The sequence below is a fragment of the Natator depressus genome, chromosome 20 (genome assembly GCF_965152275.1).
Source record: "Natator depressus isolate rNatDep1 chromosome 20, rNatDep2.hap1, whole genome shotgun sequence".
NCBI lineage: Eukaryota > Metazoa > Chordata > Testudines > Cheloniidae > Natator > Natator depressus.
Window position 1 is genome coordinate 22,467,881 of NC_134253.1, and position 14,099 is coordinate 22,481,979.

Here is a 14,099-nt window from a genome sequence, read left to right on the forward strand (position 1 = left end):
CCGCCCCGCCCCCAGCCAGGTTGGTGCTGTCTTAGCGCCAGCTTTGTCGTTTTGCCTTTCGGATCAGTGGCCCGGGAGTGCGGGGCGGGAAGAGCGTGACTCCCCCTGGGCCCCACCCCTGGCCGATGGCGCTGACACTGGCAGGAAGCAAGAGGATCTGGACCCTGGATTGCCCTGGCACCTGGGCACCATCCTCCCGCTGATGGCACCCAGACCCCCACCCAGCGCCTCCGCCCCCTCCCCCAGCCGTGCCAGAGCTGGCGCCAATCACAAGGGCCGCAGGGCCCTAGGTTGGGGCAAGAGGATGTGGGACGTCCCAGATCCCCCCCTGCCGGAGCTAGCCGCATGCGTGTGCCCAGCAGGGTCTGTAAAGGCTGGACACTAGTAAAGATCTGGATTGTGGGGGCTGTGTCAGCTGGGGGCTCTGCCTGAGTCAGGCGCCGTGACGGAGGGGGGAGTGTGACTGTCATGGGAAAGGGCCGGGCAGGGAACGGGACACGGGGCCTTTCCCCTCTAGGGGGCGCCGGCTCCGATCCAGCCCCCGGGGCAGGGGACTGGCCGGCTGGGAGGGGCAGCTGTGGCGCCATCTACTGAGCTGGTTGGAGGCTGCAGCATGGGCTGAGTTTGCTGGGCCTCTAGCTCTGCGGGGGGGCGGCGGCGGAGGTGGGGCTCCCCTCTCCCCTCGGGTGGGGGCCCCTCCCTGGCAGGGATGGGGGTGGGGATTCAGGCTGCCAGCTGTGAATGGGGGAGATGGGGACTCGCACACAAACCAGAGCCCACACACCAGAGCGATTGGTAAAAGCTCTTTATTGTACAGAGCTCCCAGCGCTGCCCTGCGGGCCGGCCCCCTGGCATGCTGGGAAATGAACGCCCCGCTTGGGGCCAGCGTTCCCCGCCCCCCGGCTTTCCCTGTGGCCGCTGGGGGTTCATTCCTGACCCCCCTCCAGCCCCTGTCCAGCTCCCCCCATGTCCTGGAGCTCTGCAGATGGTGGCTGGCCCCAAGCAAGGCCTAGGGGAGTGGGGCTGGGGGCCTGTGGCAGGATGGGGATGGGGTGGGGGACATCTCCCCAGCCATCCTGGGAATGGTACCAGCCCCTTGGGGAAGGGAGCAGAGCACCTCCCACGTACCTTTACCTCAACCCCCACGTCCAGTGGGGGCTTATTCCCAACCTGCTCCCCTCAAATACTTGCCACTCCAGCTTAGCCTGGAGCCAGGGGGCTCAGCCGGGGCCTGTGAACAGGGAGGGTGGCCTGGTGCAAGGGGGAAGCTGTCCCCTGGGTCGAGAGCAAGCTGTGGGCACTTTGTGCAGTATACACAGCCCCATGGAGATGCAGCCACCTCTGGGGTGTGTGCGGGGGCTCTTTCTACAGGAAACCCTTGCTCGGCACTGGCATGCAGTCACCTCTGGGGTGGGGCACAGCAGCTTTCTAACAGCCACATCCCAACACTGCCCACGCCAGGCCAGGAAGCGAAGACGAATCCCCTCCAGGGGACTGAGGGAGGCAGAATGGATTCGGCCAGGGCAGCAGGAAGCCCCGGCAGGTGGGCCCTGCTAGACTGGTGCCATCACCTCCTTTCACTGTGCCTCAGTTTCCCCAAAGTTAAACAGGCCTGGTTCAATATGCTGCTTCCCTGGAGAGACCCAGGCCCTGAGCTCCCCCAAAGCCACGGTTTGCTCAGAACCCCGGTGTCCTGATGCGCAGGCTGACGGCATAACCACTAGGCCCTGCTACCTCTCAGGCCAGATCCTCTGAGTACAAACCACCCTGCACGACCACTCCCGCATTTCACCATGGCATTGTGCGCCCCCCCCCCCCCGCGCATGCCCAAACACCTGTGCAACCTGTTGCCCCATTTCCAAGGTGCCTCTTGCTTTGAGCCAGGAGCTGGGTGGGCCCCGGCAGCACCATTCCTGCAGGCAGGGAAGCAGGAGTAAGACACCTACGGCCCCTGCCCCAAATTTCCATCTGGCTCAGCTCCTGCCACCGCTGCAGCAGGGGGCCCCCCCCAGGCGGGTGCGGCACCATCGTCCGTCCCAGAAGCGTCCAACGTCCCCCCCTCCTTCTGAGCGCCTCTCCAGCCGGCGCCGGTGCCAAGGCGCTGCCAGGGGCACAGGGGCGCCTACGAGCGGCCGACCATGCTGCGCTCGGAGCTGTGGAAGGAGCTGATCTCCCAGCGCTCGAAGCGGCTGCCCTTGCCCGGCGGCTGGCGGCACAGCACCCCGCAGAGCTTGCGCAGCACGGCCCGGCGCAGCAGGATGTACACCCAGGGGTCCAGGATCTGGTTCCAGGAGGCCAGGCGCACGCCCAGCAGCAGGAGCTTCTGGTAGCTCAGCGAGCCGGCCCTGTCACCCACCGCCAGCACCACGAAGATCTGCAGGGGAGGGAGGGGCACGGCGGTGAGGGGGGGCGCCCAGGGGCTTGGGGGGGGCTTGACTCTGGCCCCTCACCCCTTCTCTGGCCCTAAATCTCTGGGACTGGCCCTCAATCTGAGCCCCCCCCCCCCCGCAACAACCTCATTCCCCGCCCCTCCCACCCTGAGCCCCCCAACAGCCCGAGCCCCCAGCCTGAGCCTCCCCCAACAGCCCTGTACCCCTCCCCACATCCTGAGCCCCACAACAGCCTCATCCCCCAAACCTGACCTCCCAACAGCCCGATCCCCCTCCCCACATCCTGAGCCCGCCGCCCCACGGCCTCATCCCGCTCCCCTCCCAACCTGACCCACCTCCAACCTGATCTACTCACCCCAGACAGTTTGGGGGGGGGGGACCCTGCAGCATGTACAGCTGGAGCCAAGCGTGACTGTGCAGTTACCAGCCACCAACCACACGAGGGCGCTGCTGCATCAGCCTAGCACCCCCCGCACCCCGAGGTCAGGGCCCAGGGGGCAATCCTCCCCGGGGGGTGGGGGAATCAGGATGGTGCCGACTGGGGCTCCGGCATCACCTGGGCTCCCCACCACCGCCCGGCCAGCCCCAGCCTTTTCCAGGGCAGCCCCCACGGGGGGAGGGGCTGAAATGGGGTAAACCCGGCACCCATGGGGAACCCCCCTGTCCCCCCAGGAACCTCCAAACCTTGCACCCATGGGGAACCCCCCTGCCCCCCCAGGAACCCCCAAACCCTGCACCTGTGGAGAACCCCTGCCCCCCCGGGAACCCCAAAACCCGGCACCCATGGGGAACCCCCCCAGTGTACCTTGTCCCTGCAGGGAACCCCCCGACCCTGACCCCCCAGGGAACCCCCCCAAGCCCTACACCCTTGGAGAACACCTCCAAACTGCACCCTGTCCCTGCAGAGAGAACCCCCAACCCTGCGCTCATGGGAATCCCCCCTTCACCCTGACCCCCAAGGAGCCCACCCTACACCCATGGGGAACCCCCTTGCACCCTGACCCCCAGGGAAATCCCTCCAACCTTGCACTCCTGAGGCAACCCTCTCACTACATCCCATGGCACTGGGGGGGACCCCATTGTATTCCATGGCCGCCACCCTACCCCCTCACTCACCAGGATAGGGCTCCAGCAGATGCAGGAGACGACCATGATGCCCACCAGCTGCACCACCATCTCGATGTCGTGGGCCTTGGCACGCCGCTGCCCGCATTTGCGCTGGGTCCGCAGCCGCGCCCGCACCAGGGTGACCCCGCTCAGGGTGTTGCAGACCAGGGCGACCAGCAGGGAGGCCAGGCCCAGCAGGGAGAAGAGCAAGGCAAAGGTCACCTCGCGCCAGCTCTCCGCTGGCTGCACCTTGATGAAGCACCAGGTGCCCGGGTACTGGATGGTGTAGCTCCCGAAGCTGAAGATGGGCAGCAGGGCGATGCCCAGGGCGGAGCCCCAGAGCCCCAGCAGGGTGAGTTTGGTCCGGACAGAGGTGACCAGCGAGGCGTGGAGCAGCGGGCGCGTCACCCCCACGCAGCGCTCCACTGCCATGACGCAGCCCAGGAAGAGCGGGCACAGGCCGAAGAAGACCATGCAGGCGCCGAAGAACTGGCACATGGCGCCGGTGCTGTCCATGGCGTCCCATTTCAGCCGGGTGGCGTAGAGCCGCAGCACGAAGGCGCCCGGGATGACATGCCCGGCGAAGTCTGTGATGACCAGGCTGCTGGCAAAGAGCAGGAAGGTGGCCTTGGAGCGGCGCCGGAAGCGGGCGTAGGACTGCGCCAGGATGGCCAGGGCCACCACGTTGGAGACAGCGCCCAGCATCATGGAGAAGATGGGCATGGCTGGCGAGGGCCCCCCCTGACCCCCCGAGGAGTTCCCCAGCCGCAAGCCGCCAACAGGCAGGGGGAGGGGTGCCCCGGGGCTGCAGGGCGCCCCCAGCAGGGAGGTGTTGGGCGGGTGGCTGGTGAACATCCTCTCAGCAGTGTCTGCAGCTGGCACCAGCCATGGGCATCTGTGGGAGGGTGGAGAGAGATGGGAATCAGGGGAGAGCCACTGCCACTAGGCCCCGGCAATGCCCCCACATGCTGGGGGCTGAACCCCACGGTCCCCTCCCCCTCCCTGCACTGAGGGAGGCGCCCTCTGCTGGTTCCAGAGGGAGCTGTGGGCTCTCATTTACCCCTGCCCCCAGGCCTGCTGGGGTGGGGACAGGAGTTTGGAGCTGGGGGGGAGAGGAAATGGGGGAATTGGGGCACGTTTCCTGGCTGTGTGGGGGTCCCCCAACTTTCAGGACATTTGAACCCGGGGCTGGCGGGGCGACTGGCCCCCGGTCAGGCAGGGCAGCGCTGGTGGAGCCCAGGGTGCCCCTGTGGACTGGCACCAAGGAGCAGGACTGGCCCCTCTTGCCACTGCCTCCCCTGAGCCCGGGGAACGAACCCCCCGGGGCACCCCGTGTGGCCCCACGGGAGACGCCCCCTGGCACTGGGTCGCTGGGCTGCAGAGAGCCCAGGGGTGACTCTTGGGGGAGCAGAGAGAGGAGAACCCAGACTCCCAGAAACCCCCCGTTCCCTCGCTCTAGACCACCCCCCCCCCGAGCAGGGGAATGAACCCAGGGGCCCTGGCACCCAGCCTCCTTTTCCCCCTGCAAAGAGCAGATCGGAGATTAGCATCAGTCCCGGTCGGTACGGGGTGGGGGGGGCGATTCTGTTTCATTCACCCCCCCATCAGGCCCCCCATTCCGGGGCCAGCATTCCGGACCCCCCCCCCAGCTGCCCTCTCCCCGAGACGGCCCCGCGGTGCTGCCGTGGGGCCCGCGCCCCCTTACCGTGCTCAGAGGCACCCCCGCGCCCCACTCCCAAGCTGCCCGATCGCTCGCCCCGAAGGGACCTTGCGTCCGGGCCCCCAGCGCCCCGTCCCGGCTGCGAACGGGGCAGAGACGGAGCCGCCCTGGCCGAGGGATCGACGCCCCGTCGGGGGGCGCAGGGCTCGGGACCCGCTCGGAGACCTCCCGCCCCGCGCCTCGGCAGCCGCCTTCCCCGGTGGGGCGAGTCCCAGCCCCGGGGTCCCGCCGTGCTGCGCTCTGCCTCCCCGGCCGGCCGTGCGTAGGGACCGGAGCGCTGCGCCCCCGAGCGCCCCCCTGCGCCCGGCCCCGCTCCGTCCGCGGGGGGGGAAGCGCCGGGCCGCCGCCAGGGGGCGCGCCCACCCCCCGTGCCCAGCTCGGCGCGCGGGCTCCCGCCCCACAGCTCCCAGGGAGGGGCTGACCCCAGCTGCCAAGCGGCCCGGTGGTGCTGGGCTGGACGGGGGGCGCCCAGCTCCCGACAATGGAGCCAGCTGCCACCCTCTGGCTTGTTCCATGTTCCGGGCACGAGCAACCCTGTGTAAGGGATGCGTCACCCTGCCCCTGCCCATGGGGTGGGTCCTGTGCCACCCTGCCCCATGCCACCCTGCCCCAGCCTACAGGGTATGTCCCCTGTGCCCCCATGCCGTCCTGTCCCACCCTGTCCCAGTGTCACCCTGTCCAGTCCATGTCCCCTATGGCACCCTGCTCCTGCCTACAGGGTGTGTCCCCTATGGCACTCAGCCTCATGCCACCCTGCCTAGGGCATATCTCCTGTGCTATCCTGCCCCATGGCACTCTGCCTAGGGCATAACTGCCATTTCACCCTGCCCCATGGCACCCTGCCCATGCCACATCCCATGTGCCACCCTGCCTAGGGCATATCTCCTATGGCACCTTGTCCCATGCCACCCTGCCCCTGCCTACGATGTGTGTCCTGTGCCACCCTGCCCCATGACACTGCTTCGGCCTATGACATGTGTGTCCCATGTGCCACCCTGCCCCGTGCCACCCTGCCTATGGGGTGTGTCCCCTATGGCACCCTGCCCCATGCCACTGGAACCTGTCTGGTGCCCCAGTCCATGGAGGGTCCTAGCAGGCACATTGTATGCAGCATGCTACCCACTGGGGCTGCGGGCTCTGCAGGGTGGAGGGATACCAGAGCAGATGGGCCCCTTGGGCCGATGGAACCGAGCTCACAGGCCCACAGACGCAGGGAGGCGACACATTCCTACCCTGGGGGGGGGTCTGGGCGGGCACACTGAGATGCAGCAAAGGGAAAGGACTTGCCCATGGGCAGTCAGGAACAGAACCCAGGTGTCCTGAGTCCCAGGGCTCTATTCCCTAAGCAACGCTGTCCTTCAATCCAGGCTGAGATGGACCATTTCTCTGCTCTGGCTGGAGCCTCCTGCCTCGCCCATCCCCTGGGTGTCAGGGCTGCTCGGAGCTCGGGTGCTCTGGAGCTCAGTGCCTGGAGCCACACAGCCCTGTTTCCCGTGGGGCACTGTGGCCATTAGATGCCAAGGACAATGCCTGGGGCCAGCAGCCCCTGCTGTGTCATCACCCCAGGCGGGTTACAAAACACTGCAGGGAAGATGTGCTTCAGGGGAAAGTCACCCAACGGCCCGGCCTGTTCACACTCCTCTCCCAGAGCTGGGGATAGAACCCAGGAGTCCTGAGTCCCAGCCCCCCTTTAAAGAGTCCTGAGACCTTTCAGCTGAATGACCTCTAGGCCAGGGAAGGAAGGAGACTCTGCATGAGGCCTGTGGGTGGCATCAGTTCCTGCCAGTCGCTGTTTACCCCCAGCCCAGTGAGATCTGAACAGCTCCAGCCGGGACAGGTCCCTGGGCGCTGACGAGCTCCATGGATCACAGGTCCCTGGTGCCTCAGAGCTGGAGAATTGAAACCACTGGGGGCTGCCACGGCCCCAAGCTCTCATCTCTGCCTGGGAAGAGCCCAGTGGCTCCCCCATCCTGCTGGCCCAGGGATCCAGGCACTGACCCGGAGAGCCCGCCACTGCCCATGGTGCCACTGCACTGGCCTGGTGAGGAAAGCGGCTCCGAGAGCAACATGGTGACTGTCAACAGGCCCAAACCAGCCCCACCGTCCTGGTATATCTCCGGCCCTATGCTCAGCCCCACTGCCCCGGCACAGCCCAGCACCCGGTACACACCAAGAGGTCTACCAGCTCTTGAGAATACCTTAGCAAAGGGTAGGAGAGAGACAGACAAAGGTTTAAGGTGATAGATCAAGCAATAGCTGGGGGGTGGGGTAAGGGGCTAGACGGGGCTGGCTGGGGACAGGGACAGATGGGGATGGCAGAGGACAGGGTTAGATGGGTCTGGCTGGGAATGGGGACTGACAGGGCTGGCTGGGGACAAGGATAGATGGGGCTGGCTCGGGATGGGGATAGCTGGGGCAGGCTGGGGATGGGGTTAGATGGGGCTGGCTGGGGACAGGGACAGACGGGGCTGGCTGGGGATGGGAATAGATGGGGCTGGCTGGGGACGGGGATTCACAGGTTGTCTGAGGACGGGGACAGATGGGGTTAGCTGGGGATGGGGATGGGGACAGACAGTGCTGGCTGGGGAAGGGGATAGACAAGGTTATCTGGGGACGGGGATAGATGGGGCTGGCAGGGAATGGGGTTAGATGGGGCTGGCTGGGGACGGAAATAGATGCGGTTCTCTGGTGATGGGGATAGATGGGGCTGGCTGTGGATGGGGACAGACCGGGCTGTCTGGGGATGGGGACAGACCGAGCTGGATGGGGATGGGGATGGGGACAGATGGGGCTGGCTGGGGACAGGGACAGACCAGACTGGCTGGGGACGGGGACAGACCGGGCTGACTGGGGATGGGGACGGGGACAGATGGGGCTGGCTGGGGACGGGGACAGACAGGACTGGCTGGGGACGGGGATGGGGACAGACAGGGCTGGCTGGGGACGGGTACAGACGGGGCTGGCTGGGGACAGGGATCGGGACAGACGGGGCTGGCTGGGGACAGGGACAGACGGGGCTGGCTGGGGACAGGGATGGGGACAGACAGAGCTGGCTGGGGACAGGGACAGACCGAACTGGCTGGGGACAGGGACAGACAGGGCTGGCTGGGGACGGGCACAGACCGGACTGGCTGGGGACGGGGATGGGGACAGACCGGACTAGCTGGGGAAGGGGACAGACGGGGCTGGCTGGGGACGGGGATGGGGACAGATGGGGCTGGCTGGGGACGGGGACAGATGGGGCTGGCTGGGCACGGGGACAGACGGGGCTGGCTGGGGACAGGGATGGGGACAGACGGGGCTGGCTGGGGACAGGGACAGATGGGGCTGGCTGGGGACGGGCACAGACCAGACTGGCTGGGGATGGGGATGGGGACAGACAGGGCTGGCTGGGGACGGGGACAGACGGGGCTGGCTGGGGACGGGGATGGGGACAGATGGGGCTGGCTGGGGACGGAGATGGGGACAGACCGGACTGGCTGGGGACAGGGATGGGGACAGACGGGGCTGGCTGGGGACGGGGATGGGGACAGACGGGGCTGGCTGGGGACAGGGATGAGGACAGACGGGGCTGGCTGGGGACGGGCACAGACCGGACTGGCTGGGGACGGGGATGGGGACAGACGGGGCTGGCTGGGGACGGGGATGGGGACAGACGGGGCTGGCTGGGGACTGGGACAGATGGGGCTGGCTGGGGACAGGGATGGGGACAGACGGGGCTGGCTGGGGACGGAGATGGGGACAGACGGGGCTGGCTGGGGACAGGGATGGGGACAGACGGGGCTGGCTGGGGACGGGCACAGACCGGACTGGCTGGGGACGGGGATGGGGACAGACGGGGCTGGCTGGGGACAGGGATGGGGACAGACGGGGCTGGCTGGGGACAGGGACAGACGGGGCTGGCTGGGGACGGGGATGGGGGTAGTCAGGGCTGGCTGGGGACAGGGACAGACCAGGCTGGCTGGCTATGAATGGGGTTAGCGTTCTGTTTCCAGGCTGTGTTGCCCCCCCAGTGACCCCCTGTGCGGGGCCATGAACGGCAGCCCGTCGCTCTGCTGAACAGCCCCAGCAGGGTCTCCCATCCCCTGGCCACCCCTTCCCCTGGTGTCTGGCATGGCAGCAGGTGGGACTCGGAGAAGGGGGCAGCGGGGGCCAGCACCATGCTGGCAGCCATGTGAGTCCTGCCCCAGCAGGGCCCCATCCACGGCAGGGCAAGCGCCCATGTCCGGGCCCAAGACCCCTGTGCTGAGCAGGCGCGGGGGTTAGGGGACACCCCTCGGTGAGCGAGCACCATCTCTGGGCAGGAGTGGTGCCCACACCGTCCTTATGCCTCTGCCCTGACTTACATTTGGCCATGTGCATTGTGGGAAAATCCAGGCTGCTCTCCCATCATGCATCAGCAGGCGGCAGAGAAGCACTGGAAGGGGGAGCAGTACATTCTGGGATGGAGAGCCGTCATGACTCGGGAGTGGGTTCCGTCTACACTAGCCAGTCTGCAGACCCAGGGTAAGCCCCTGGAGGGCAATGCCATGGGGCACAGGCTGAGCCCAGCACCTGGCAGGTGGGGCAGGGGGATGCCTGGTAGCCGGGACACCATGGCCCCTTGTGGGTTATCAGCTTCATATGGGTGCAGCTGACCGGCAGGTTCCTGGGCTGAGGGGCCATGGCTCAGTGAAGCCAGGGACCAGCGCCAGCTACTGGAGTGCTGGGTACATAATGACCCAGGAATGGGCCCATCTAACCCGGTATCCCGCCTCTGACAGGGCCAGCTGCAATGGCCCTAACATGTGCAATGGGGGATCGACTTGCTGCCCACCCCCAGCCAAGGCTTTGGGGGTGCCTGAGAGGGGGGGGCTCATGGATGTCCACCCCCACAGCCAGCACTACTGCCCTCACCCCACAGCACCCCCTGGTGGGAGCGGGTGAGCCCTGCACAGTCGCATCTCTCTGGCCTGGGCCAACCTCGGTGCCTTGGGGGGTCTTGGCCTTGGTGTTGGGTGATGGGAAGGGGGAGGGTGCCAGGGACAGCTGGGGGAGGGGGCCTGAGCGGGAGATGGGGAAGGAGGAGTTACAGGGGAGACAGGGGACTACGGGGGGTGGGGGTGGGGAGGGCAGGGGAAGGGAGAGGGTCATGGGGGAAGTGGGGGGAGGTAACAGGTCCCCCCCCAACCCCCGACATGTCTGTGGAAAACCACTGAGCACCCAGGAATCGAGTCCCATGGGGGTTCCTGGCATGCAGAGTGAGCCAGGGACACTGGGTGGGATGGGCTAGGCTGGGGGCAAAGCGGGCAGGGGAGAGGGGGTGGCTAGTAGTGAGGTGGGTGGAATCAGGACCTGGGGGGACCCCGGTGTCCCCAGTTCCCAGCCCAGGCCCAGAGCTGCAGCCCAGCACCGTGACCCCTCCCATGCTGCAGGGAGCGCTCGCACCAGCCCGGCCCCAGCCAGCAAGGGGCGCTGTGGGGTGTGGGGCAGGAGCCTCTTGGACCTGCCCAGCTGTTGCCGCGCGTGGGGCGAGGTGGCGCCCGGCTCTGCCGGGCCCAGGCTCCAGCTGGCGGCGTTTCCCGGCAGAGCCGCCCCACACGGAGCCCATTAGCGCTAATGGCTGCAGGCCGCGGTAATGGGTAATGGAGCTCCGCAGCCATGAGCTCATGCGGGGCCGGGCGAGCGGCTGGTTGCGGCACCTGCCCCGGGCTGCACCCACGCCGGGACCCAGCCTCCCATCCAGGTCCTTTCACACACGGCCCATTGGCATGAACAGATCACGCAGCCTCCTCCCCTTTGTGGGGGACATGCTGGGGAGCGGGGCTCACGGGCTGGGGCGGTGGGGGGCGCATGGACGGGGGGTGGGGGGATGCATAGAGCAGGGCAGGGGGTTGCATGGGCTGGGCTGGCGCATGGGCCAGGGCTGGAGTGGTGCATGGCATGGGGAGGGGCAGGGGCACATGGGCAAGGGTGGGGGGCACGATGGGCCAAGGCAGCGAGGGAGGGGGCATGGGGCTTACCTGGCCTGGGACTGGGATGCGCAGCTCACGACTCCAGGCGGTGGCTGTCTGCTGGGTGCTGAAGCCGGGGCGCCTGGATCCCGCGCAGCTGGGGGTGCAGGGAGGGGCCTGCAGCCAGGACCCGCTGGCAGGGGGGTGGCTGCCAGACACATGGCAGTTCCAGACCAAATGGGAGCTGGGTTCTCCTGCTTCTCAGCAATGTTTAGGGAAGGGACAACGTACCAGCCAGGGACCGGTGTCAATTTGAGCCAACTTGAGTCAGGCCAGCAGAATCAGGGGACAGAAGGTCACAGCGTAGAAGAGACAGACCAGGATTGAGGGGCACCAGCAGAGCCGGGGGGGGAGGGCTGGGCTAGCAGGGGCCTGCGGGTCAGGATTGAGGGGCACCGGCAGAGCTGGGGGCAGGGCAGGACTAGCGGGGGGCTGCGGGTCAGGCTTGAGGGGCACCGGCAGAGCTGGGGGCAGGGGGGGGGCGTGCTCTCTGCCAGGCTGCCCGGCCCATTCCCGAGCTGCGGTGGGGGCTGGAATGTGTGAATGAGTCACCCTGTCGTTTCCTTTGATTTAGTGCCCAGATTGGAGGGGGGTGTGGAGAGGGGTGTCTGTGGCAAGAGGCAGGTTGTAGGGTGGGGGGGGCTGTGGAGGGGGGGCAGGTTGCAGGGGGCCGTGGTGGGGTGAGGTGAGTTGCAGGGGGGGCTGTGGTGGGGGAGGGGAGGGTGCGGGGGAGGAGGGGCTGCGGCTGGTGGCATAACCTGGCCGTCTGCCATGGGCTGTGGCCAGGCTCAGAGTCCGCGGCAAACCTGAGCCGCTGGCTCTGTGGCTCAGACGTCTCCAAGGGGAAGGCCCCAGCAGCCTCGCGGCTCTGCTGAGTAACCCCCACGGGACACTCCCCCGGTGATGCAGCCAGCTCTGGGCTGGGGCCGCCCCACGGCAGCGCAGTAGAACAGGATGGGGAAGGAAAATCCTGTCTCCAGCAGAGCGGGGGGCGGGGGAGGCGTTTGGGAGTCCAAAGAGAATTAACTGAGGTGATGCCTGGCCTGACACACACGCAGCCCCGGGTGTGTGTGCTGGGGGGTCTGCCATGAGCAGAGCCTGCCCACCAGGCCCCCCACTCCCTGTCGCATGCCCCCCCACCGAGCCCCTCAATCCTCCCACTCCCTGTAGCACGCCCCCCAACCGAGCCCCTCAACTCCCCCACTCCCTGTAGCATGGTCCCCCCACCGAGTCCCCCAACCCCCCACAGCATGCCCCCCCACCGAGCCCCTCAACCCCCCCACTCCCTGCAGTATGGTCCCCCCCACAGAGCCCCTCAACACCCCCACTGTAGCATGGCTCCCCCCCCACACCGAGTGCCACACACACTCCCTGCAGCATGGGTCCCCCCCTCCCACACTCCCTGCAGCATGGCTCCCCCCACTCCCTGCAGCACGCCCCCCGCACCGAGCCCCCCAACCCCCCACTCCCTGCAGCATGCCCCCCCCGACCCTCTCAACCCCCCCACTCCCTGCAGCACGCCCCCCGCACCGAGCCCCCCAACCCCCCACTCCCTGCAGCATGCCCCCCCCCGACCCTCTCAACCCCCCCACTCCCTGCAGCACGCCCCCCGCACCGAGCCCCTCAACCCCCCCCCGACTGAGTCCCACGAACTGCCCCGCTCCCTGCAGCAGCCCGGCTTCCCCGGGGTGTCTCCGCGCCCAGCTGGTGGCTCTCGGCCCCAGGGGCTATTTACATAGTAACAATGCAGCGTCTCCAGTACAAACAATGGAAACTGGGAGCAGGTCGCCAGCAGGGACCGACCCCCCCAGCTCAGCCACTCGCAGACTGTCTGGGTCTGTGCCCTGGGAAGCAGGTGACACGATCCACCCCCGCCCACTGCAGCACAGCGCCCCCTGCTGAGCCCCCCGCTCCCTGCAGCACGGCCCCCCACTGAGCCCCCCGCTCCCTGCAGCACAGCGCCCCCTGCTGAGCCCCCCGCTCCCTGCAGCACGGCCCCCCCACTGAGCCCCCCGCTCCCTGCAGCACAGCACCCCCTGCTGAGCCCCCACCCCACCCCCTGCAGCACAGCGCCCCCTGCTGAGCCCCCCCGCTCTCTGCAGCACGGCCCCCCACTGAGCCCCCCGCTCCCTGCAGCACAGCGCCCCCTGCTGAGCCCCCCGCTCCCTGCAGCACGGCCCCCCACTGAGCCCCCCGCTCCCTGCAGCACAGCACCCCCTGCTGAGCCCCCACCCCACCCCCTGCAGCACAGCGCCCCCTGCTGAGCCCCCACCCCGCTCCCTGCAGCACGGCCCCCCCCGCTGAGCCCCCCGCTCCCTGCAGCACAGCGCCCCCTGCTGAGCTTCCTGCTCCCTGCAGCACAGCGCCCCCTACTGAGCCCCCTGCCCCCTGCAGCACAGCGCCCCCTGCTGAGCCCCCCGCTCCCTGCAGCACAGCGCCCCCTGCTGGGATTCCTGCTCCCTGCAGCACGGTGCCCCCTGCTGAGCCCCCACCCCGCTCCCTGCAGCACGGCGCCCCCTACTGAGCACCCTGCTCCCTGCAGCACAGCGCCCCCTACTGAGCCCCCTGCTCCCTGCAGCACAGCGCCCCCTAGGGTCATGCTGGGGGCCAGCACTGACTGCGAGGGGTGAGTGCCCCTGGTGAGCCCCTGCCCTGCAGATCCAGACAGGCTGTTTATGGTCAAGCGCCAACGCTCTCAGCAAGGGGCGAGCCCCCCCCACCGCCCCTGAATTGACTTGGTTCCTGGCATCAGATGGGAGGAGGGGGTCTTGGCTAAGGGCCCAGATGGAGCATATCTGCAACACAAACATCTCAGGGCTTAAGTGGGGGGATGGTGGAGGGTTTTCTACAGGGGGAGGAATTCTGGGGGATGTGGGTGGGCTGGGGGGG

The 14,099-nt window shown here is 67.8% G+C and overlaps 1 protein-coding gene across 1 annotated transcript; it reads right to left on the minus strand.

Annotated features, from left to right (window-relative positions):
* Nucleotides 1-1,132: 1,132 nt before the first annotated feature.
* PTGER1 (prostaglandin E receptor 1) lies at nucleotides 1,133-11,374 on the minus strand. The gene is made up of 3 exons (XM_074935358.1): nucleotides 11,220-11,374; nucleotides 3,507-4,392; nucleotides 1,133-2,374 (listed from the first exon to the last, which is right to left on the minus strand). Exons 1-3 carry the CDS (start codon nucleotides 11,369-11,371, stop codon nucleotides 2,123-2,125), a joined length of 1,290 nt encoding a protein of 429 aa, XP_074791459.1. The 5' UTR covers nucleotides 11,372-11,374; the 3' UTR covers nucleotides 1,133-2,122.
* Between the last annotated feature and the right edge of the window lie 2,725 nt (nucleotides 11,375-14,099).